The 25,874-nt window shown below is 42.8% G+C and overlaps 1 protein-coding gene across 8 annotated transcripts in view; it reads left to right on the forward strand.

Moving 5' to 3' along the window:
- Positions 1-5,588: 5,588 nt before the first annotated feature.
- PATJ (PATJ crumbs cell polarity complex component) overlaps positions 5,589-25,874 on the forward strand; it is a 307,655-nt gene continuing 287,369 nt past the window's right edge. For 7 of the 8 annotated variants that reach the window (XM_058538173.1, XM_058538175.1, XM_058538176.1 and 4 more), the window contains exons 1-5: positions 16,800-16,856; positions 16,959-17,125; positions 18,991-19,185; positions 20,740-20,879; positions 25,303-25,498. In XM_058538173.1, the coding sequence (XP_058394156.1) occupies positions 16,835-16,856; positions 16,959-17,125; positions 18,991-19,185; positions 20,740-20,879; positions 25,303-25,498 (720 nt within the window). In that variant the 5' untranslated portion in view covers positions 16,800-16,834. Of the gene's footprint in view, positions 5,636-16,799; positions 16,857-16,958; positions 17,126-18,990; positions 19,186-20,739; positions 20,880-25,302; positions 25,499-25,874 lie in introns of those variants that run through there. The other variant, XM_058538171.1, reaches the window with a different exon arrangement.

A 25,874-nucleotide genomic window follows, 5' to 3' on the forward strand; every position in this document is an offset into this window, starting at 1 on the left:
TTTGCAGCATTACTATGCCATTTTTAAATTAAAACATGCTTAATTAAAGGTTTAAGTGATAGGAAATTGGAAATTGACTAGTTCAATTTTTAAACTTCCTCTTTTAAGTGGACGTCTTCCTTCTCTCTATCCTTTTTTCCCCTCTTTCCTCCCTCTATCCCTTCCTTCCTTTTTTCTTTTCTCTCTTCCTTACATTCCATAAAAATATTTTCAAGCATTTACTACATACCCAACATTAGGTGAGACCCTACAGAGTGAAAAACTGAAGAGACAAGAATCCAGTAATTAAGCACTTTATGTTTGACAGCAGAAAAGACAAATAGTTAAAATACTATTTGATAACTGTTACAGTAGAAGCAAGTACTAGTTACTGCAGTAGGACAAGTAAGGCTTTTAGGATATTCCCCCAACAGTACTGGGAACACAATATTTTGTCACTAGCATCAGAATAATTCAAAATTCAGGACAAATGAGAAGAACAAAGTTGTATCTTCATAGGACACATGACTACCTAAAAATGTACAGCCTAGAAAACTAACCATTAACTTTAAGTGAAATAAAGTACCCGTACTGTGTATAATATACAGCTCAACACCATCTCTCAGCCTCATCCTGAGATGAAATTTAGGAAGGGGATAGGGCCCAAGGATTAGGTATAGTCTAGGGGTAAGGATCAGAATATCTGTTGCACATATTATCTGGTAATAAAAGACAGTAACTTTGCATTTTAATTACCATTTTGACACTTTCGAAATGTTTTGGTTTGGTTTTCAAAATACAGTCTAAAGCAAGTCAGAAAGTGAAAGGAAGAAACTTTCTAGTTTACTGAAATTATGACAAAATTAGATATTTTCCTGCTGACTGTAGGAATATTGCTGCTCCTTGTATTTGTGTCATTTTTTCATACAGATTTTTTAACAATTAACTCTTTGAAAATGCTTATGCTTTGCTAATTACTCCCATTGCAAAATCTGTTTTTATGGTTCTAGTGATTATCTTCATTCTGTCTTACAATGTATAAACTGAAAAGAACAAGAGAGTCTCCTCATAAAAGTAAAGAAACAACACAAGGGCCGGCCCAGTGGCTTAGCGGTTAAGTGAGCGCGCTCTGCTGCCGGCGGCCCGGGTTCGGATTCCGGGCGTGCACCGACACACCGCTTGTCCAGCCATGCTGAGGCCGCGTCCCACATACAGCAACTAGAAGGATGTGTGGCTATGACATACAACTATCTACTGGGGCTTTGGGGGGAAAAAAATAAAATGAATAAAAAAAAAAAAGAAACAACACAAGATTTTTGACTCTTACACTGACGGCATATTAAAAATTTACTTTCTCTTCTGATGGCCCCTTAATCTATTTTCTCATGGTTCAGTAAAATATATTACTTTATTTCTTTGCAAGCATAATCTCTGATCACATGATCACTACATTGTTTAATTTAGTAAGAGTTCTTAAATCTCAATCCTAGATGTGTTTTCAATGCCAGATTTCTTTGTCACATAAAAATTCTATAGAAATTCTATAGAAAGCAAAGGACAGGGGTAGCACAACCCAATAAGGAAACTACTGTGTAGAAACATTAGGGGTGAGGATTACCAGTGGAGCCTAAAGCAGAGCTTCCTCTGGGATTCGATGGCTCTGCACGTTGGATCTTTCCGTTCCTAAAATTCCCGCATACGCCTAATTACATTAACAGATGGTTTTGCCTACAGCAAAGCTTTCTGGGGAAACCAACCTGACTCTTGTTTGGTTAGGGCAGAAACATTAAGAGATAAAAGATTGTTACCCTCCAAAAATTTCTTTTTTATTTGACTGCGATGAGCAATTTTTTCTCTGGTGATAAATTCGCAATATCAGGGCTCTGGCAGATGTTTGTTGGTCTTCTGCACATAGGGAATTCTACTACATCCATGCTGTTGACTCGCAAGCATTTCGGATGTGTCCTCTCCTTGGTGCACCAGCCTAACTGCCAAAGTCCAATTAAACTGTTTGACCCATCACTTCATGAGGCCCACTCTGTGCCAAGTAGATTTCATCCTGATTGTCAAATGTAGGATCTAAAACTATCACAGTCCTGCTTCTCAGAAAAACAAAACAGAATAAATTGGCTTTTCTCAGTTTCACCACCATAGTCCTTTTATCAGGTTCAAAACCGAGACTCATCTTTGCCCTTCTGTTTTCTCCTTGTTCTTGAATCCCTTTTTCCAATCAGGAAGCAACTGATATTTTTAAGTGTTCGTTTTTTTATCCTGTATCTTCACGCTATTGCAGGTATTCATCATTTCCTCTGTACCTTGCCATAGCGGCTGCTTCCTTCCACTTTTTGATTCTAGGCCCTCTCCCCAACTTTGTCAATCCATTTTTCACACTGCTTCCACATTAATCTTTCGTTAAAAAAAAACACCCAATCTATATCATATTCAAAATCTTACTCAAAATCCTATTTAAGCTCCTTGGTATTTACCCAAAGGAGTTGAAAACTATGTCCACACACAAACCTGCACATGAATGTTTATAGCAGCTTTACTCCTAATTGCCAAAACTTGGAAGCAACCAAGATGTCCTTCAGTAGGTAAAAGGATACATAAACTGTGGTACGTCCAGACAATGGAATATTATTCAGTGCTAAAAGAAATGAGCTCTCAAGCCATGAGAAGACATGGAGGAATCTCAAGTGCATATTACTAAGTGAAAGAAGCCAATCTGAAAAGGCTACATACTGTATGATTCCAGTGGTATGACATTCTGGAAAAGGCAAAACTGGAGACAGTAAAAAGATCAGTGGTTGCCAGGGATGAATAGTTGGAGCACAGAGGATTTTTAGGGCAGTAAAACTACTCTGTATGATACTATAATGGTGGATACATGTCATTAAATATTTGTCCAAACCCACAGAATGTACAACAGCAAGAGTGAATCCTAACGTAAACTATGGACTCTGGGCAATAACGATGTGTCCTCTAGGTTCGTCGACTGTAACAGATGTCCCACTCTGGTGGGGATGTTGATAAAGGGGGAGGCTATGCATGTGGGGGCAAGGGGTGTAAGGGAAATCTCTGTACCTTCCTCTCAATTTTGCTGTGACCCTGAAACTACTCTACAAAAATAAAGTATTTTTAAAAATAAATAAACGCTAATCATTACATGTTTAAAAAACCCAAAATGAAAATCCTATTCATACATTTTCAGTGGTTCTTTAATTTCTCAGATGTGAAGGATAAAGGCTCAGAACCTAGTCATCTCTGTGTATTCTCAGGCCTCTACCATCTGCCCTGGCCTCACCTTATTTACTGCTTCTCTTGACTGTCCCCTTGTTGTCACCAGTATCTGTCACGCTCCTTCCCTCTATGTGCTGCTTCATTTATTGAGGACTTTCTCTGTGCCAGGTATGTGCAGTACACATATTCCTGCATTTAACCTTCAAAACTACCCTGTGAAGTGAGCACTGTTCCCAGTTTCACTACTGAGAATTACAAGGGTTAAGTCACTTGCCAAAGTCACGTATTTCAGGAAACGGTGGATTCAGGATTCAAGCTCAGATCTTCTGACTTCAGAGATGTGTTCTTAAAAATTTTGTTCATCTTCATCATTCTATGAATAAGGCACTCTTGAGGTTTCTTAGAGGTAAACATTCTCAGAGTAAGCTTTATCTTAAAAAAATGTTTTGAATGACAAAAAAAATTTTAAATTCTAGGTAAGAGCCAAAGGAAAGCTCACATAAAATTAACAACACAATGATGTGGAGAAAATCAGATGAAATGTGGTGGAGAGAGGTGTCTGCTGGGGTGGTCAGGGGGGCACCTTCTCTCAAGAAGGGAGACTTGAGTCTAGCCCAGGAGGCAGGGCAGGCCTTCCAGGACATCCCAGGCACTGAAAAGGGGACAGCATGGTGTGGTGATTCCTAGGACATGGAGCAGACCTGTGTGGCCAAAGTCAGATCCTGGAGAGGTGAAGTGGCAGATGAGGTTGAAGAGTCAGCAAGAAGGGGTGAGTTTAGAGGGCCTTGAATACTAAGGAAAGGAGTTTGAACTTTGTTTCATGGTCAGTTCAAAATCACACTATTTTTTGAGGAAGGGGGAATCTGTTCATAACCATCATGAAATGTCAAAGTAAGAAGAGACCCAGTGTTTGAAGGTGATGCTTTGAGATCATTGGTCTCCACCTATGTGCTGCCCCCTGACCTGGGAAGCATTTCGTTCCCCATTTTATGTTAAGCAAATCCCACACACCTGTTAAGACCTCTTTAAGTCCTAATAGATGCTGTCAACAAGCATAACAGATCTCTATTTTCTGAAAGTTTAGCTTTATTCTATTTAGTAATTTAAGTTATTTTATAAGTTTATTTCCCTCAATAGTTTGTTAGTTCCTGAGAAGCAGGACTGTGCTGAAATTGTGTATCTTTTTACCAGCCTAACAAGTGATGTTTCGTTTAAAACAAGGGAACCAACAATAACACTACAAAGTGCCAAGTGTATGATCTTACAGCTGATGTCCTCATGTTGTAGTTGTTTTGTATACATGCCTCGTCTTCCCATTTTTAACATTTTAGTCAATCACAGTGCTTAACACACACTGCATTTATTCAGTGAGTACATACTTGAAGATTGATTCTCTTTATCATTAATGTGTGCACTGTATTAGACAAAGTAAACCGCCTGTCATCAAAATTCTCGTTACATTAAAGAGAGTGGAACAATGCCATTGTAGGTTTTACACAGATCTTTCTCCAAGTCAAGTTAGGATATCAAGAGTAAAAATGTTAAAATGCAGAGTGAAGTCAATACTGGACCTAGGGTCAGAAGATCCGTGTGGGTCGCAAACTCTGGGCAAATCCTTTAACCTACCAGGTGCGCGGCTTCTTCCCAGTGGACGAGGCCGTGCACCAACTGGCCGGGCAGAGCGAGGTCACTGCAGCTGGACCATCTTCACCTGCTCGGCGAAATGGGAAGGCAACAACACCCCTGTGACACTTCGTAGATCTTCAGGTGGGTCCGCGGGTACAGGAACCGAGGGGGTACGGGACCACGCGCCCCCCTTCCCTCTCCAGGCCTGGCGCTCGCTCTCCCGGCGACCCTCACACCTGGGCAGCCGGCCCCCCTCCGCCTGGCGCTCTACCTGCCGCATCTCCCAGCCCGCAGCCCGCCGCCACCTGCGCGGGCCTAGGACCAAGAGCCCGCCCAGCCCAGGGGAGGGGAGGGGACGACGGAGGGGAGGGGGGAGGGGACGGGGAGGGAGAGGGGTCGGCGGAAGGGAGGGAGGGGTGAAGGGGGAGGGGAGGGAGAGGTCAAGGGGGAGGGGCGGGGGAGGGGACGGGGCGGGGGAGGGGACGACGGAGGGGAGGGAGGGGACGGGGAGGGACGGCGGAGGGAGGGAGGGGTGAAGGGGAGGGGAGAGGAGGGAGGGGACAAGGAGGGGGAGGGGAAGGCGGAGGGGGGGAGGGACGGAGCGCGGGGAGGGGAGGGAGGGGACAGGGAGGAGGAGGACAGCGGAGGACAGGGGGAGGGGACGGGATGGGAGGGGAGAGGGGAGGGGCAGGGAGGGACGCGGCGGGGGAGGGCCTCAGGTGAGGCGGCGGCCCGGCACTTCCGCCCAGGTGACTGGGGCCGCCGCCGCCGCCGCCGCCCGCCGGACCAGGTAAAGCGGGGCCGGGCGCCCGGGGGAGGGAGGGGGCTCGGGGGACGCGGGCGCCGGGCGCACCTCGGTGCCCAGCTCGGCCCGCTCGGCCCACTTCTGTCCGCGCCCGCGCGTCTGCACAGGTCGGGGCCTGGCCGCCCGGAGCCGGACGGAGCGGGGACGCTGGCCGGCCTCGGGCCCGGCGGTCACGATGGTCACGGCGGCCTCGGGGGTCGCGGCGCTCAGGCCCGGGCCCCGCTCCCGGGCACGGCCCAGCGCAGGCTCTTCTCCGGCCGGGGGCACTGCGTCGGGAGGCGTTTCCAGCCCCTCGGCGCCTGCCCTCCAGGCCGGCTCGCCGCTCGGTCTCGGCTGGCCCCCCGCCCGGCCTCCGCTGCCCCTGTCCTGGGCCCGGCGCAGCCGCTGACCCGGGTGCCCGAGGGAGCGGGCGCCCCCGACTGCACTCAGGGGGCCCCGGTGGGTGCGAACAGTCCAGGGCCTCCCCACGGAGGGAGGAGCCTTCCCGAGCCCAGCAGAAAAAGAAACCTGGGCACACCGGAGGAAACACCACCTCCCGGGCTGTCTGGGCTCCGCTAACGCCAGTCCCTTCGCGCACGCCTTGCTTGAAGGAGAGCTAGGCGGGGTGGGGTACAGCTCGGATGGGGTCATTCTGCAGCATCAGAACAAGTTAGGTGAGGTCATGACTTCTAACTAAAATGAGCTTGATGTTTCTAGGCCCCTAACGGCGTTTATAAGGACTATGAAAAATTTAACATAATTTGAAAGTTAATAAATGTCAGAGCTGGAAGGAACTTTGTGGACAGAATTTGTAAACTGAGTTCTGAAGAGATTTGGCCTTGCTAACAGATCTTGGCATCAAAATAGTTTTGTTTAAAGTTGGAAAGAAATTGTAGTAAGCCCTCATCTGTTTGTTTATTTTTTTTTATTTATTTTTCCCCCAAAGCCCCAGTAGATAGTTGTAGGTCATAGCTGCACATCCTTCTAGTTGTTGTATGTGGGACGCCGCCTCAGCATGGCCGGAGAAGCGGTGTGTTGGTGCATGCCCGGGATCTGAACCCCCGGGCCGCCAGCAGCGGAGCGCACGCACCCAACCGCTAAGCCACAGGGTCGGCCTAGCTGTCGTCTGTTTAGAGATGCCTTAATAAGTTCAAGCCTTGTATTTATTATTATTTTTATGACTATAAAGGTAACATACATTCATTGTAGAAAAATTGGAGAGAATTTTCAGAAAAGGAACTAAAAGCACACACAAACCCACCTACTCTTGAAAATAACCACAAATAAAATTGGCGTATATTGTCTTGCCGTCAGTGTTCTTAAGAAATATCTGTATGTTGTCCCTTGTGAGTTCACCTTCAGAACCTTGTGATTCTGAGATGGTGGTTCAGCGTTAGTAATCCTTGTAATTGCATTTTTACTTAAAAGCATATAATAATTATCCTTAAGCTACACAACCAAGCAGTGTGGATTTACTTTCTTTGTTAAATATTTAACAAAAAACTTTAGGTTGGGGAAGCCAAAATGGGGGTTTGTTTGTTTACTTAAGACTTTGCTCATCTTGAGAGTAGAGTCAATCTTTTGAGACACAGGACTAGTCCACCTTAATATTTGAGATTAATTGACCATTGCTGTGCTTTTTTCATACTCAGATGTTGTGTAGATTTGGAGGGCTTTATAAAAGCCCTTATCGTAGGGTCTGGAGCAAATAGAGAGGTGTTTAGAGCCTGTCAGTGCCCTTCCTTTAGTCATCGGCATAGGGCCCTGCTGAAGATGTCGAGCCCACTTAGTGTTTGTGTTTGCACAGCTGTGCAGTCTGTGGAGTTTGGAGATGTGGAGTTGGGCCCACTGGCCATGTAAGTCCGTCTTGGCAAGTGACTTGACTCTGGACCTCTGTTTTCCCATTTGTAAACAATCTACCTCACTGAGTTTCGGGGAGGTTGAAATGAAGTATGTTCAAGAATGTGTCTTGTAAACTCTAAGCCATCATTCTCCCACTTTTTGCTCCTCCACTGTGATGTTTAATTCTGATAAAATTATGGAGTTGTGCTATTTTTATTGAGTAGAACTCAAGTTTGTGAGTGTTCTCACTCAGTTACTTTGATAAAAGGCAGAGAGACCTATTAGCTGATGAACAAAGCCTTTGTTAAAACGCTGTGCAGGGATCTTTCTGAAAAGTCATAGTTAAAACTGCACTGTTGCAGCCGGCCTGGTGGCATAGTGGTTAAGTGCTCGCGCTCTGCCTCGGTGGCCCGGAGTTCGCAGGTTCGGATCCAGGGTGCGCACTGACGCACCGCTTGTTAAGCCATGCTGTGGCGGTGTCCCATATAAAGTAGAGGAAGATGGGCACTAGTGTTAGCCCAGGGCCAATCTTCCCCTGCAAAAACAGGAGGATTGGCACTGGATGTTAGCTCAGGGCTAATCCTCCTCAAAAAAAAAAAAAAAGAAAGAAAACAAAACTGCACTGTCAACATGGTTAGCTGCTTGCACATGTGACTACTGGGCATTTGAAATGGGGCTAGGTGGAACTGAGATGTGCTGTAAATGTAAGATACACATCAGATTTTGAGGATTTACTGTAAAAAAGTCTAAAATACCTCATTAATTTTTTATATTACTTATAGATTGAAATGATAATTTATATACATTGGGTTAAGTAAAATATATTATTAAAATTAATTTTGCCTGTTTTTTTTTAAAGATTTTATTTATTTGTTTATTTTCCCCCCAAAGCCCCAGTAGATAGTTGTATGTCACAGTTGCACATCCTTCTAGTTGCTGTATGTGGGACGTGGCCTCAGCATGGCCGGAGAAGCGGTGTGTTGGTGCGCGCCCGGGATCCGAACCCCGGGCCGCCAGCAGCGGAGCGCGCGCACTTAACCGCTAAGCCACGGGGCCGGCCCCTGCCTGGTTTTTTTTACCCTTTTCATGTGGCTACTAGAAAAATTAAAATTTTGTATGTGTGGCTCACATTATATTTCCGTTGAGCAGAAGTGGGTTAGGATTCAGTATGAGTATGCTTATCCTTAAGAGGGTTTAGTTTACTGAAGCACTTACATTCGTATTTATAAACTGATTTTTTAACTCCCAAGTTGTAGGCTGCCTCACATCTCCCTCCCTTGTATTCACTGCATTGATGAAAGTTTTTGTGCAATCTTCTGAGAAATAATTATTGATTACACAGCAAAATCTCAGCTAAAATAATTATTAGCTTTTTTGAAGCCCCCAAAATATCTTCAGTTTTTTTTATTGAAAAGAGATGTTAATAATAATAGTTGCTACCATTTATTGAATGTGCACTGTGCTTTACAATATCTCATTTAGTCCTTTCAACTGTAAATATTTAGTAATTTTTATTAACTCTATTTTACAAATGAGGAAGCTGAGGTGTAGGGAGATTTAAACAATTGGCCACAAGAATGCAGAGCTGGTCCCAGGAGTAGAACCTGGGTCTCTGATTTCAAAGCTCACAGGCTATGGATTCTCCCATATTTCAAGAATTGGTTTTTGAATCACCTGGAAAAAAGTCGCTTATTGAAGTAGATCTTTAGTTCCAATCCTGTTTTTGTATCAGTGACTAATAGGAAACAACCAAATGCTATCAACGGGAGACTGGGTGGGTAAATCGTGTATTCCTGCGGTGGAATCCTGTTGAGTGGTCGAGGTGAGGGAAGAGGAGCTATGTATGTCCTCATGACGAAACCTTAAACATGTAAAGTCGAGCTAAAAAAGCTAATTGCTGGAGGATAAATATACAGTACGATTACCATTTATGTAGTTTAAAAACCTGCCAAACAATAATCTTGTGCACGAAGATAGTGTGTGTTTTAAGAAATTAGGATTTGAATTCTGTCTATATTGATTGCATGCGTTTGTGAAGCTGCCTCGTGGTTAAAAGAAGTTAGTAAATCTCTGTGCAACGAGCATTCTCTGGTGTTGGTCTTCCTCTTAAACGAAGCAGAACCAGACCAAAGTCCTGCCCTGGCTTTGTTGCTCTGCACACATGGCCTGGTTGGTAGATAGCTTTCAGGGCCCAGGTTTGCAGCCTTTGAGGAGCAGACCAGTTTTCATTTAGTTTAGCTCCTAATTGATGGGCGTGGCTTTGGTAATAGGGGCTGGGAAGGGCTTCTGCCTTGAGAAAAGCAGTCTCCTTTGGGGTTACTTTCTGAAGCTTCAAAGCTCCAGGACAGAGTGTGGTAGGAGAGGGAGATGAGTTAAGTGGATGTGGAGGGTCAGGTTGACAAACATTCCCTCTCCATTGAAAATATGAAATATCTGAATCTCATTTTTTTTTTTTTTGGTGAGGAAGATTGTCGCTGAGCTAACATCTGTGCCAGTCTTCCTCTATTTTTGTATGTGGGATGCTGCCACAGTGTGGCTTGATGAGCGGTGTGTGGTCCGTGCCTGGGATCTGAACCCCTGAACTCCGGGCCTCTGAAGCGGAGTGCGAAAACTTAACCACTACACCACCAGGCCAGCCCCTGAATCTCATTTTTAAAGTAATTGAAGTCATTGACAGTTGACCTTCCCTCCCTGCAAGGTAAAATTAACTCCCTTTAGTGGCATCTATGCTGTCTTCCTCTGTTGTTACCACTTTCAAAGTGCTTTCCCCCTGGTGTTTTGGAATTATAGCAAGTTTTCTGCATTTGCAAAATGGAGATGATAGTACATTGTTAAGAAGATAAATGAGATGTTATACAGAATGACCTTGCATTGTACGTGGTAGGCACCAAAAAGCTAGTTACTTGACTTAATGACAGGTAATATGGTTTTTGGGAAAAGGCAGGAGGAGGAAGACGGAGGAGCACTGGTGGGAAGGGTGTCTGAAGCCTGGTTTGGTGTGTTTCACAGTTTGCTGGCATTGTTTTGAATCTCCCAAGCAGGCCAAAAACAGCGTGACCGTATTTCTGGAGAGGAGTTCAGACGCACTGTCCGCAGTGTGGGGTGAACTGAACCGAGTATTTGAGGTGGGAGCTAACCTTAGTGAGGAGTGTGAATGCCTGGGTCTTTTCAGGGAGGGACTGGCTACAGGATCAGAGGTCCGTAGGTGTGAAAATTGCCCAGATTTGTTTTTTTGTCATCATTGGAGAAAACCGCCACCAACAGGAATACAAAAGCATGCCATTAAACAGTTTAACTTTGTTCTTACACAGCGGCAGAGTTACAGGCAGAATATTCATGTGCATTAACTTTGAATAGTTCAATGAGAAGATTAGTATTTAACCAGCTGAATTATTCTGAAGAACTGACTTGACTTTCAGTTCTGATTCTGAGTTTAACATAGTATCTTTCAGCTTTGATTTTAACATGTCCTGAATGTCCAGTGTTTAGTGGACTTAAACATTGTCTTTGCCTTAGGCATATGGCCCCAAAATATCAGGATCATTCTGGTATTTATGTATCTGTTTCCAAAATTCCAGGAATAGTGTTTTGGCAGCAGCCAAAAATATAGTAATTTTTACGTCTAAGGAGTTTGGAAAAGGCCTTGTCATTTGGTAGGGACACAAGGCTAGGACACCTGTCCTGAATCTGCACTAGCATGGCAGCAGATGAGTTTATTTGTAGTTCCAGTGAAGAGCCGCCATTGCTCTTTGGCTAAGAGTTTGTTTTTCATTTAAACAGTGCTTCATAAATGCTGAGTTTTGAGTCAAAGGCGTGATAATTAGACACATCCTGAGCTTTGCACCCCAAAGGAAGCAGTAGAAACTGAAAGTTGTTCATGGACTTCAATTTTGGAATAACTTCTGACATTATGACTTCATTTACAGTTAATAGCTCTTACGTGGTTCAAACTCCCTGGTTCCCTCGAGCTCTGGGGAATCCCATTGAGGAGTTTGTTGGGTCTGATGGTGATCTGCTCAGTGCACACCTGCAGTCCCAAACACATTGCCACAGATCTTTTTCTCCCAAATTTTCAAGATAAGTGTAAGTATACTTATCTTGCATAAGTATAAGTTGTCTCATTAGGTTCAAGATAGGAGTATAAGATGTCTTGGGGAGTTACATTCTTTGGTGCTATTGGGAGTCCAAAAAGTTTGTTCCTCGGAGTCCTTAATTCGCCTATATTCTTGAACTGAGGAGGTCAATAAATCTTTTCAGTAAGTTTCCTCCACCTAGAAATTTAAATCAAATTACATTTCTATCTCTGCACCAGCTTTTTTCAAATATTCCATTAATTGGTGATGGCTAAGGGCATGGATATTTAAAAACCACAATTTTATAATAGTTTCCTTCAATCAAATCTTACAGTGAACCAGACATGAAAAATTCATGTCACAGACCCTCCTGATCAATGATGGAGTAGAAGCTGCTGAGCATAACAGACTCCCGGGTCTCTGGAGACTGTGCGGCTACGGGGACAGTGGTGGCTGTTTAATGTCCAGGCTGTGACTGATTGTAGGTAGCCTGGTGACTCGGCTTTACCATGTTTACACAGACTTGAAATTCCTTGCTGTAAGCACTGTTCATTTCTTAGCCAGGTAGGTCAGAGTTGTTTGAAGACTTCCCACGACCACAAAATGAGTTCTGTGTAGCCTGCCTGTGCTGGCGGGGTGTTCCGCTGTGGACGCGCTGCGTTTCTTCCTTCTGTCCTCACATACTCTCAGGGCTCTCGTTCCCTTCCCCAGATATCACCGAACACCACGGAATTGTAGTAATTTTCCAGGCCTGCTTTTGGACATGGCCTAGCCTTTATTAAACATGAGTCAGAGGGTTGGATGGCCAGCCGGTTTCTTCCCTTAACCCTTGATGAGGGATAGTCTTCCTCCACGGTTTCCAGGATGTGCAGGCTGATCCTTTGGGAGGGTAGGAAGTTGACAGTTGAACCTTGCCTTTTGGTTTTTACCTAATGATGTTTCTATTTTATATGTGTTTTAAAACATGTATGACGTCTAAATATAGTAGTATGTTTATAATTATAAAAAATAAACCAAGGCGAGTGGTCAGCACATTTTTACTGTTGGGAATGTGTGTTAAAAAAAGTTTGAAGACCACTAATCTATCCTTTTACCAGAATTACCTTTTTGAATAGAAGTCTGGATTCAATACTTCTCTCCTAAAAGCCCCTACTTACTTCCTGTTGCTTCCAGGATCAAGACCAGTCTACTCAGCATTGTTTACAAGGAACCACTCAAAGTAATCTCTCTAAACCAGTGCTTCTCAAACCATCAGTGGTGAAAGATCAGGGCTCCCCACCAGTCTTTTAAGGACTGCTGTTTTTCTAAAATAAATTATTAGAAAAATGAATTGTTAGGAAAATGAAATTAAAAAAATACAAGGTAAGTCAAGTTTTTTTATTACTAAATTTCATGGATCTAAGTTACTGTGCCACATGGCATGGTGTCTAAATGCTTATTCCCAGTTTTGGACCTTGTCTCCTTGGGGGCCAGGCGTCAGTGCACAGTCCACACTTGCAGTAACACCGGTCTAAACTACTTTTTTGCCCTTTCTGCTGGTTTTAGAAACTTCACACTAGGTCACTTAGAACTAGTTGCTATTCTCACAGAAAGCCTCGCCTTTTTACACCTGTCCGCAGGAGTTCTCAAATTTGGCCTCCAGGCTGGCCGCATCAGAATCCCATGGGAACGTGGTGAGCGTGCAGGTTCTCTGGCTCACCTGAGGCCTACAGAGTCAGAAATTCTGGGGGTGGCCCAGCCATTTGTGCGTGAACAAGCCCTTCATGGCGATTCTGGCGCATGCTCAAATTTGAGAACCGCTGACCAAGGGCAGCCCTGTCTGCCATTCAGACGGGGCCTCTGTTGAGGGTGAAATGGAGCTCTGTCCATCAGCCGTGATGCTGCGTAGTCTGACCATCTAGGCCAGTGAGGACACACAGTCCCTCTTCTTTACACCCTCTTTTTCTCTTGGGAAAGTGCTGATGCTCCCCTGGCACAGGCAGGGTGAGCCACGCTCTCTTCACTGCCTCCCAGCTTGGGGGACACACTCGGCTAGTGTGTGCATGCTCCTTACAGTAGAATCACCCTGGCTGTCGCCTCCATTGTGCTCTCATGAGGCCGTCTTAGCCATTATCTCTTTGTCCCTTTTGTTTTTTAAGTTATAAAATTAATACATGCTTTTTAAATAACATTCAAACTAAAATCTGTCAAGTAAAAGTCTAATTTATCTCCCCATCGCCACTTCTACTTTCTAGAAGTAATCACTAAATTGATTATCTTTCTACATCTAGAAACCTACACAAACACAAATATGTATTTTTTTTCTTACAAAAAGGAGAAAACAATGCACACATCCTGAAACTTTCTGGTTTCCCTCTTCAGTTGTGTGCGTTAGGCAACGGGCCCGGGTTAGTTGTCAAAGCAGCTCCTGTGAATGAACCATCTTAGCCAGCATCAGACCTTACTTACGACTCTGGGGTTGCAGGTGGGCGGCGGGCACAGGAGCCAGGCGCAGACATTCCTTGCTGGAGGAGCCAGCCAGTGGGCACAGCTTCCACAGAATGTCACTTTCTTCCATATCAGGACATTATCAACATGCTTAAAATACCTCGTTACGTGTAGATTGACGTTGTCATTTATAAATGTATTTCTGACAGACTTTTACTGGAATTTTTAATTTGTTTGCAGGAGTAAAATTAAACCTTAGGACACATTTTCTTGTTTTGCGGTTACCAGACAAGTTCTGAATAATATATACAGAAATGTTTTGCTCAAAGGAAGCCTTTTCTGTTTGGGGAATCCCGAATTTTATCGTCCATTAGTTACACAAACAGAGAATGTCTGTGTGATTATCTCGCATCTTCCAGCCAGCCATGCCCCCTAAATCCATACATTCTCAGATTATTTACAAAAAGCAATTAAGACGGATCAGGTATTTCCTGACATTTTAAAATGAGGGACTCTGTTATCTATTAAAAACCTTTGGCGTCCTTTGCGAGGGGTTGGGTATCAAGCTGGAGTCTCCAGCTGCTCAATGAGCCCCGGGCTGGTGTTAACCATTTCCTCCTGCTGCCGCTTCAGTACGTTCAGATCTCCTTCATTGCTTTAATGACTGATTGCTCTTCATAGTTTAATTTTCCCAGGAGTTTTGTTATTAAAAACAAGCAGTGGGCTGGCCCCGTGGTTTAGCGGTTAAGTGCGTGCACTCCGCTACTGGCGGCCCGGGGTCGGATCCTGGGCGCGCACCAACGCACCGCTTCTCTGGCCATGCTGAGGCCGCGTCCCACATACAGCAACTAGAAGGATGTGCAGCTATGACATACAACTATCTACTGGGGCTTTGGGGGCGAAAAAAAAAAGGAGGAGGATTGGCAATAGATGTTAGCTCAGAGCCGGTCTTCCTCAGCAAAAAGAGGAGGATTAGCGTGGATGTTAGCTCAGGGCTGATCTTCCTCACACACACACAAAAAAACAAGCAGTAAGTATACACGTACACACATCTGTGTGCCCTTCACAAGTACATTGTTAGGGGAGACAGAAGTACACATTCTAAGCAAAAGAGACTGTAGATTGATAGATATTGCTAAATTGCTCTCCTAAAAGATTGTGCCAATTTATGTTCCCACCTGTTTTTCCATGACATCGAGAGTACAGGCTGTTATTAATTTTTAAAAAATGCCAATCTGAGAGTAAAAAATAGCATCTCGTAGTTTCAGCTTGCATTCTTTGATTTAGAGAGGTTGACGTATTAATGACCACAGAGCTGCGCTTGACGATCCTTCTGTAGAAGAGGACAGCGCTGTTGGGACTGCCCTCCTGTGATCCAGTTCTGTCGGTGGGTGGTCGCAAGGCCTGCAAAGTTGTCACGCGGAGCACGTCACAGTGTTTCTGCGATGCTCTGTCCAGTAGGGCTTTTGGTAGTTCTCGTTGAATCTGGTGAATGTTGGATGGAATACATGGACCTTTTATCAATGCCAATGGCATCCCTCACTGGTTTTTAATACGCTTCTTCCTTAATGACCTTGACGCAGAAGATGAAGATCTCATTCAGCAACTGTATCCAGGGTTGATGTAGGAAAATTTTGACTGTGATACTCATATTTCTTTGGTTCATTACAACAGTGTACCACTAGTAAAAATGAGCACTGTGAAAGTGACATTTAGGTCATAATAAAGCGTTTGCTAGCTTTTTGAGTTTTGATTACATTACGTTTTGGGCTGGTTTAAGCAAATCACTGGAATTAAAAACATTATCCCTAGAAAATGCCGTATGGGGTGGTTACCTTTTGGAGACTCTCAGATGACTAGGAAGAGTCTAGGATCCTTTTTGCATCTTGAGGATTTTTTTTCTGATCTCTCTAAAATCTTCTTGATCCCTTAATTTGGATGTTCTTTTCTAGCCCAGGATCCTTTTTAAAAAATCAACTTTATTAAAGAATAATTTACATACAATAAAATATCCAATTTAAAATATATAGTTCAATGAATTTTGTCAAACGTATCTGTGTGAACAGTACCCCATTCAAAACGTAGAACATTTCCATCACCCCGAAAAGCCCCTCAAATCCCTTCCCAGTCAACTCCTTCCCACCCTGCCCAGGCAAACTCACCTGTGACTAGAGGTTGAACCTCATATGAATGGAATCATAAGGTTTGTATCCTTTTTTATCTGGTTTCTTTCCCTCAGTATACTATTTTTGAGATTAATCTGTGTGTGTATCAGTAATTTTTGCCTTTTTATTTCTGAGTATTCTATTATGTTTACATACCATAATTGGTGTGTTCATCTGTTATTAGACATTTGGGTTTTTTTAGTTTTGGGCTTTTATAAATAAAAATGCTGTGAACACTTGTATGGTCCTTTGCATAGGTCTTTTGTAGGCATATATTTTAATTTATCTTGGGTAAGTATTTAGGAGTGGAAGTGCTGGGTCATATAGTAAGTGTATTTTTTACTTTATAAGAAACTGCCAAACAATTTTCCAAACTGTGCCATTTTACATTCCTGCTAGCAACGTGTGAGAGCTCCATTGCTTCACCTCTTTGTCGACACTTAGTGTTGTCTGCTGTGTTGTTTTCTAGTTTTAGCCATCTTAGTGGGTGTGTGGTGGCACCTCATTGTGGTTTTAATTTGACTTTCCTGAGTGAAGTCTTTTGATGAAGAATGTTCTTGAGGTTTTCTTTAATTTTTGTACATTTAATTTTTCTTTAATCATTCTATAGTCGTGTATACACTAATGGAAAACCACCTTTTGTATTTTAAATTTTTCCTTTAGGTTTCTTTACAAGTAGTTGAAGACAGTAATTCAAAATGCCTGAAAATCCTGCTACAGGTATTCTAGATATATACTTCTGTCACTAAATTAGTTAACAATTCAGAAACAGAATATGGGATGGGATTTAACTTGTGCTCTGATGATCCTTCTTCCAACAAGATAAACTGCAGGTCCTGCAGGTTCTCGATCGCCTGACAACGAAGTTGCAGGAGAAGGGCGACACATCGCAGAACGAGCAGCTGTCTGTGTTTTATGAGACACTGAGGAGTCCTGCCTTCAACCAGATACTCACGCTTCAGCAGTCCATCAAGCAGCTGAAGGGGCAGGTACGTGGCCATCAGGGAGCTGCCTGTCGACATGTTCAAACCAGCAAAGAGAGAGGAGGAGAGAGGGGCAGGTGGGCTGTCTCTGAACTCTCAGTTCAGCAGCGAGACTGTCCTGGCGCTTGTGACCCGTGGGGAGCATTGGCACGGACAGTTTAAGTGTTGACTGTAAATTTTGTGTTTGGCTTTGGAATATGGTTTTGGTACTTAAATTATTTAAATATGTAAAGGTCAGATGCTTTGAGAATTCTCAACATTTTCTTCAAAATTATGAAATAGTGTTTAGCTTACATATAGTTTCCTCACGAAGTCTTTTTTCTAAGAAGCACTGGCCATGCCCTTGTAGCACATGATTTATACCTCTCAATAATTAATCAAATGACTATCGAATGTCGTGAATATTCTGATTAGATAGCCATTGGAAGCAGTGTACCTGGTGTTATCTCTGTTTCCTCCACCACGTGTGACGTGGTACCTGGACTCTTGCAGGCTCTAAATACGTGGCTGTTGAACCACAGGACACATGGCACCTTGCTTACGGTGATGTAAATTAGTAGTTTTAACTGTGCTCTTGGTTGCTGTGTTTTGGGGTCAGGGATGGCAAATTGATTTTAAACCATCTAGTCTAGAAGCTGAGCTTGTGTAGTAGCTATCCTATACATAAATTTGGGCAGAATTTTAAATGTAGTTGGAGATAATGTAGTAGAGTTGTTAAGTGAAGATTAAGAACATTTGGGAAAGAATGTTTTTACTGATAAACCAAAATGCCTGCCCATATTTAGTGAGTGATTTTTTTTTATAACTAATTAAGGATTAAACTCTGCACATATGTCTTTCTCTAGATCAGAATTTATGTCATAATTTTAGCACTCCCCATGTTGAAGGTTAGCTTTCTTTGGTCTGTGGTCGTGGAATGAGTCCCATGTTGCAACAGTGAATGCTACTGGTAGCAATAGAAATTGGGAAAGATTACCCCAGATCTGTCACTCTTACTGGACTAAGAGGGGACTTAACCCACCACTCCATCATAATGACAGTCTTTTATGTTTATATAGTTTGCAGTTATGTGCATATCATATTTTATCCACTCAACTGTAAACCCCTGTGATTTTTCTCCTGTGAGTGTTTGTGTAGAGTTTCTGTGGGTGGCGATTTTTTCTGTGAGGTCCTTTTGACATTTGTTCTTGATGTTACCTTTATTCCACTGTGTTGGCACTTGTATCAGCCAATGATATTTTAAAAATTAACCTCGGTTTTCCTGTTCCTCGTAATTACAGGAGTCTCCCCTTTATTACTAATGTTTAAGTGGGTCCTCGACTCATTTGCTACTAATCTTGGGCAAGTTACTTAGCCCCTGTGAGCCTTGCTTTTCATTTTCACAGGTGGAAGACTGATGTCTCATAGGGCTGTTGGAAGGATTAAATGAGATAATATGTGAGTTTGGGTTTAGTACCTTGCTCATAGCAAGCCCCCAATAAGTACCAATATTGTTGTTGTTGTTATACACCAGCTGCGAGTCTCTTGTGGCTCCCACATGGAAGTGCACGGATAAATGCAGAAGGACTCAGTGTCTCAGATGTGTGTTAGTGACAGGATGTGTGGGGAGTGTGTTGAGCTGTTCTCCATGCTGTTAGCTGGAGGTGATAGTGGCAGGCAGGAAACAAGAACACACTTGAAGCTATTAAGCATTTTGTATAATACTAAATAAACTACAGCCTTGTAAACTCACAGATTCATGCATCTGTATCTTATTTCTTTCACATGTATAAATTTAACACATGATGGGCAAAATATATTTTACTAAGTAGAAATAATTTCTTTTCTCTAGGTTTCTGTTGATGACTTTCTTTTGTTTTTCTCTCCAACAGCTCAGCCATATACCCTCAGATTGTTCAGCCAACTTTGATTTTTCTAGGAAAGGTTTATTAGTGTTCACGGATGGTGCCATTACGAACGGGAATGCCCACAGGTCCTCTAATAACTTGACTGTGTCTGGGTTATTTCCTTGGACCCCTAAGTCAGGAAATGAAGACTTTAACTCAATTATTCAGCAGATGGCTCAGGTAAAGTTCTGTCTTGTTCTGAGAAAATTTAGCTTTATTTCTCCTGTTATAGGTTAAAAAAGGAACCTAGACTTACTCTTTTTGCCTTAAAATATGTTACTCTGTGTTTTGTTTGCTTGTGTGTTTATATTGTTAGGAGGAATTGATACTATTTTCTGACCTGTGTGTTGGAAATTTATTGGCTTAAAGTTATGTAAGGAAATATCCATTTGTGTGGTGAGGAGAGTTTTTAGATGGTCACTCCAATTTGACACGTCTCTACTCTTGTAAGAAAGAGACTTACGGTTTTGATCATAGAAGGAAAATTAACATGTCTACCAGAAGTGACAAAACTCCTCTGAAGCTGTTTTTAATTTTATGTCAGAACAGAATTAATGGGAGTTAGAACTAATGTAATTTGGAAAATCTGGGGAAACATTTGAAAGAGTCACCCAGTTTCATCCCTGATGCGTGTTCCAAGTTAAAGGACAGATGTTGAGTTGTGGACATGTCCGTTCTGTGTTTGTGCACCTCTCCTTCTAAGTGTCTTAAAAAATGAATCTTGGGGCCGGCCTGGCGGTGCAAGCGGTTAAGTGCGCGCGCTCCACTGCGGCGGCCCAGGGTTCGCTGGTTCGGGATGGGCGCCTCACCGATGCACTGCTTGGCAGGCCATGCTGTGGCGGTGTCCCATATAAAGTGGAGGAAGATGGGCACGGATGTTGGCCCAGGGCCAGTCTTCCTCAGCAAAAAAAGAGGAGGATTGGCAGATGTTAGCACAGGGCTGATCTCCTCACAAAAAAAAAAAATGAATCTTGAGTTTGAAAGTTAAAAAGACTCTGTTTAAGGTGTGATAGTTAAATAATGTTCTATACCAAATTCCTTTTTTGACTTTATAACTCTATCCCCTTAATTTGACTGATAATTATTTTTATGCCATGCTTTTGTTGGTTGATTACATTTATGAATTTCTCATGTTATAAATGCATCTATTAGCTAAAGCAGTAAAATGCTTGTCTGTCACAGGTAGAACCCATTGGAATGGCTGGTGGTCTTTCCATAGTCTTTTGCAGTGGAATATTAATGCATCGCAATAGAACTAAAAACAGAACCCTAAAAAATGCAGGTAGTTCTGACTTAGGCTGACCGCTAAACAAAAAGCATATTTTTGATATATCTAATTTGATTTCCATTTAAAAATACATTTTTCATCAAGAGAATTTAGAGAAGTTCAGTGTAAAAAGTGATTTAGAATGTACTGTGGGAAAGGACATTTTCCTCAGGAATTTTCGTACAGCTTCGGATTCATCTTGTAATGCGAATGAAGTGTGAAAATACCTCTCCGATTCCCCGAGGCTGCAGAACACAGCACATTCCTCTTATGTTCTGCTGAAAATAATCAAGTGAGAGTGTTTCCAGAAATGGTTTATTACTGAAATGCTGAGTGTATTTGGTTTTATGGAGAAGACTTAGGAGAAGCTGTTTTTGTTCTATTCACAAAATAGCAATTTCAGTTCTTTGGAAACGGTATGTCAGTTAAATGTACTCCGTTGCCTTTTCTTCATCCCCCTTCCTTAGGGCCGGCAAGTCGAGTACATCGAGATAGAACGGCCCTCCGAGGGAGGCCTGGGGTTCAGTGTGGTGGCCGTGAGGAGTCAGCCTCTGGCAGCAGTGGACATCTTTGTGAAGGAGGTGCAGCCGGGGAGTGTGGTGGACAGGTGAGGCAGATCTTTGTCAGTTTTGTCTGACCATTCTGAAAACACTGCTGTAAAGAGAATAGAAACTGGGAATCAAAGCAGAGCAGCAGCTGGTGCTTCCTGTCCCTCCCCCGGCGCTTGTGAGGCCTCTGCAGACACGCTCGCGTGCACTCTGGGCTGCAGTCCCATAGTGGTGTCGTTACTGCCTCTTACAGATGAAGACACTGAGCTCAGAGAGGGTCAGTAGTTCGCCTCGAGTCACAGAGCTGTTAATGCTGGAACTGGGAGTTGATCCCAGGATGGCCTGGCTGCAGAGCCGGTGCTCTTTCTCCTGCACCGCTCTCACGATGGAGTGTGATGTTGTGTCCTGTGGTGCTGATCAGAACGATGGGAATATGGGAATCTGCATTCTATATGCTGTATTGTTCATTAAACGTAAGATTATAACACCTTTTTGGTGATCGTATGACACTATTGATTATTTCACTTACGTCAATTAAAAGCCCCCTCAAGTCTGTGTGATCCCCCCATTGCACTTGTGTCTTGGTTTTACTTTTTTAAGGGGTATGTGCAAGCCTTATGTTTTGTTTCTATTTGATTTCAGGTCTTTAGTTTATTTTTCGTTTAGCAAGCACATTATTCATTACATTACTACTGCCTGTTAGAATAATAGCAATAGTAGCAATATGATTATTAAAAAATTCTCGGTCAATAGTATATTTTTGAATTCACATTCTCCACTCATGGGGGGTCAGTTCTGGTCTCCCCAGCTGAAAATAATGGATTCAGAAATAATGGATTTCCGTGACTTTGCATCTTTATTCTGCCATCTAATGCAGCATCTCCTCGAGTATGTTCTGAGGAACCAGAGCAGTGGTCAGATATATCTGAGGACCTCTGTCCTGTTCTTGGTGATTGAGTGTACATAGTTAGGGTCATCATATGGTTTATTGTCCAGGTGGGGTAGTTTTGGGAGTGAGAAGGTGTGCTATTACTAATGACTCTGAGACAGCGGGTATAAACCAGGACGATTCTGGCAACCTGGACAATCCAGGGTAAACCTGGACCTAGCATCGCTTAATGTTAGCTTTCTTAAGGCTGTGAAGTCCCTTGACCAAAAGCCTGTTTAACTTTGGCCCAACTTTTAAATTTTTTTAACTTTTAAAAAATTATTATTGGGATATAATTCACATAACATAAACGTCACTATTTTAAAGTGTACAATTCAGTAATTTTTAGTGTGTTTTCAGTATTGTGCAACCTTTTTGTGGTCCATCCTTATATCTCAGTTACTCTGTACTAATAAGTCTGTAATTACAGGTTGGGGTGAGCATCTCCAAAAAGAGGAGTTTGATGTTTGGACATGTGTAAAGAACCTCGACCGAGGCTAGGGAGTCAGGTGGCTTCCCAGAGGCAGTGGTGCTTGACGGGAATGGAGAGGAGAGAGTGGGGTCTGCAGAGAGCAGTGTTGCTGGGGAGAGGAATAGACTCTCTTGACCAGGAGCCCTATGGAGAGGGGGACACAGCTCATGTCCTGGGGGTGTGGCTGGTGCTGGTCTGGTGTGGAAGCTCAGCGCAGGGTGGCGAGAGAGGGGCTGGGGAGAGGTATGGGCCAGCCACGCGGGACCTTCTCCATCATGCTAAGTGCTCTTCGTGATCAGCTATTCCTTCCTTCTGAGGACTTTGCACATAGAGCCGTGTCATTTTAGGAGCTCGCGCAAGACCTGTTGGCTCTCAAAGTCATGGAAATCCATTATTTCTGAATGTTGGGCTGGAGAGACAAGAACTGGTCTCCCCTTGAAGGGAAAGTGTGAATTCAATTACATATATATATATACAAATAGTGTGGCGGAGTTAAATAGTAAATAATAGTGGCAGTAAGACTAATTCTGTTCAATTTTAGAATACATCAAAATCGTGTTTTCTAGGAGACTTCTCCTCCGCAGCCTGTTGATCTTAGGCTGAGTTTATATTCCTTGAGCACATACTAACTGCAGAGACACAAGCTGTCCTGGAAGTGTCTTGAGAGAGGGAAAGGTGGATTAAAATAGATCCGTTTCCAGAAAATGGAAAATCTGAGTGTGAGTAAATGAAGGACAGACTTACGCAAAATGAGTTTCATCAGGATTGAAAAGATTCCAGAGGAACTCATTCATTTGGGATTAATTAAGAACTTTTCCTTAATGAACGAGCTGTGAATACGAATTTAGGCAAAGAAGTTAGAGAAAGGAGGACATTGGAGATAAGAAAATGGAAGTGATTCCTGGATACTGTCCTGTAGTGGTCACATTTAAAAATAAATGTTTCTTTAGGACTAGGGAAAAGTTCATAAGCAAGATTCTCAATTTTTAAAATATATATTTCAAAGTTATGAAAATCATTATGAAAGTAATACATGCATAAAATAGAAAATTATAAAATAGAGAAATATAAGAAGAAAGGAAAAAAACCCCAAAAACCTCTTGGACTTTGACCACCTGAGACAACTAGGAAATACATTAGAACGTTTTCTTTGTAGAAAGACAAGGTCACAGAGTATATACAATTTTATGTCTTATTCTTATCTCTTAATATAACATAAGCCTTTCCTAATATTAATAAGAGAATGTATAAGCAACATTTTTAATGCTACTTGATCTATTGTGAGAGCCACCCACAATTTTGGCCCCTAATTGAAATATCCAACTTGCTAGTTTCAAAGGAGAATCTAAAATGTATGAGTCCCTGTCCTCAGAAAACTTAACATCTAACAGGGAAGGATTATGCTAGCTCTGTGGACAGCATCCTTAGTATAAATGAACATTCAGTGAGTGGTAAAGGAGTGGTTCTAAGCACCGTGACAATGAGGTAAGTGAGAGAGAGAGACTCTGCTGGATGGTGGAGGGTGGATTGACTTTGGCTGAGCAGAGTGGAAGGGCGTTAGAAATGGAGGGAACCATTTACACAGGAACAGGGCATGCTAGACGTGTCTGAGAGGGAAAGAGTAGTTCAGAGTAGTTGGAAAAGGGGTTTGTGAGGGAGGAAGCTAGGTCGGAAGAGTACTTTGAGGCCAAATGTAGTGGTCTTTGAATGCCCACCAAGTTTACCCTTGTCTTAGAGGTCAGAAGTTACAAATTCCGGTCTATGGACCGGAAGTTTTGCTGAGTCTGCTGTGACCTGAGAAAAAGAAGGGCAATATAATGGAATTTTCATAATTCTAAATTTGTGAATTAGAACTCTCTGTTCAGAGATTAATCCCTTCTCAGAGAGATTTTGTATTTTGAAGTTTAAAAATGTTCTTTTATGAAACAATCCTAACAAGAGTTTGTTTTCTTTCCTTATTGGTCAACAACCACAGATAATTATACCTTTTGAGTGGGGAAATACTAGCATGAAGAGAGCCTAGAAAAGTAAACCTTGAGGAATTTTGCAAGTTAGGTTTTAGGTATTAGATAAGGAGTCTCAACTGGATGGTTGACGTTGGGAATGGAAAGGAGGAGATGGGTGGATGCAAGAGAGATAAAGAAGGATAAGGAAGAACTGTGGTGATAGCAGGGTGGAAAGGGGAAGAGGAGGAGTGGTTCTGGGAGAGTGGAGTTGAATACAGAAGCCAGAGCAAGTGCTGCTCCCGGTGCGGGTGCACTGTGAGAAGCTGAAGGGTGTGCTTTGGGGTCAGGCTACCTAGATAGGATGCTGAGCTTGCCCAGGCTTCAATTTCTCGTGTGTAAAATTTAACTGAGCACGTTAAAGGGTGACTGTGAAGATGAAATGAGATCATGCCTGTGGAGCATTTGGCAAAGTACCCGGCTCGTCGTAAGTGCTCAGTCAATATGAGCTAGAATACTACCTTTTTTTTTTGTAAGATTTTGCTAATTTCTTCTAAAAATGGTTCCTTTTACCTGGGTTAGCAGTTGGGAGATTGGTGATTGGGCAGAGAGCAGGGCTCAGACGTGGATTTGGAAGTAATCTCTGTCGATTTTCAGGGAGAGCTTGGCCTCTGTTGACAGATGTTGGGGAGGTGAAGGACAGCGGGATGGGATGCATCTGCCAGGGAGGAGGTCACTGGTGAATCTGAGAGTCGAGTAACCCCAGGGTGGTGTGCTGACCGCAGAGCGGAAAGGGTTCAGGGACACAGCGCACGTGCAGTGTGCATACTTGCAACACCTTGGCAGTGGGGCCCTAGACATGGTTGTTGCTTATTTTTCTAGACAAGTGACTTTTAAAATGTATGCGTGTGTGTGTGTGTGTGTGTGTGTGTGTGTGTAGGGATGCACTTACTTGGCTAATTAGCTAATGGGTGCTTTGATGGCAAACACTCTGAGGAGCTCTGTTATAGAATTAAATAAGTATTGAAATAAATGTCCTAAGTGACATAGCACCGGACGAAATAAACTGCTCGAGTGGTAGATGTTTTAAAATCAGACTGTTGTATCACAACAATATTTTCTTTTCTTATTTCATTCAGGGATCAAAGGTTAAAGGAAAATGACCAAATATTGGCTATTAATCACACACCACTGGACCAGAGCATTTCTCACCAGCAGGCAATCGCATTATTACAGCAAACCACTGGACCTTTGCGTCTGGTCGTGGCGAGGGAGCCAGTCCACACAAAAAGTGGTACTTCCACCAGCCTACCCGATACAACCCTGCCGGGAACGGTGCGTTGCAAGTTTGGGAGAATACTCAATTTTGAATTGTGCTATTGATTTTAAGGAGTGTGAACACATTTAGAAGGTGTCATTTTACTTGTCATAGTTTAAAAAAGATGATCATATGTCCAAATGCAGCATTAGCATATTAAACAAGATATTTCATGGAGGGTTTTTTTGGGGGGGTTTGTTTTTTCAGTGTGCTATGGTTCTCCTTGTTTAAGATTATTATTTAATATAGAGGACAAATTGTAGTATTAGGTGTAATTTATTCGGTGATAGAAGGAGTCTTGTGTTTCTTGATGATGTAGCCAGTTAATTAACTAAGATGAGAGTTTTTATTAGAGATTTACTGTTGAGTATCTTAAGTAAGATTTGGTTGTTT

The sequence above is a fragment of the Diceros bicornis genome, chromosome 4, assembly GCF_020826845.1.
Source record: "Diceros bicornis minor isolate mBicDic1 chromosome 4, mDicBic1.mat.cur, whole genome shotgun sequence".
NCBI lineage: Eukaryota > Metazoa > Chordata > Mammalia > Perissodactyla > Rhinocerotidae > Diceros > Diceros bicornis.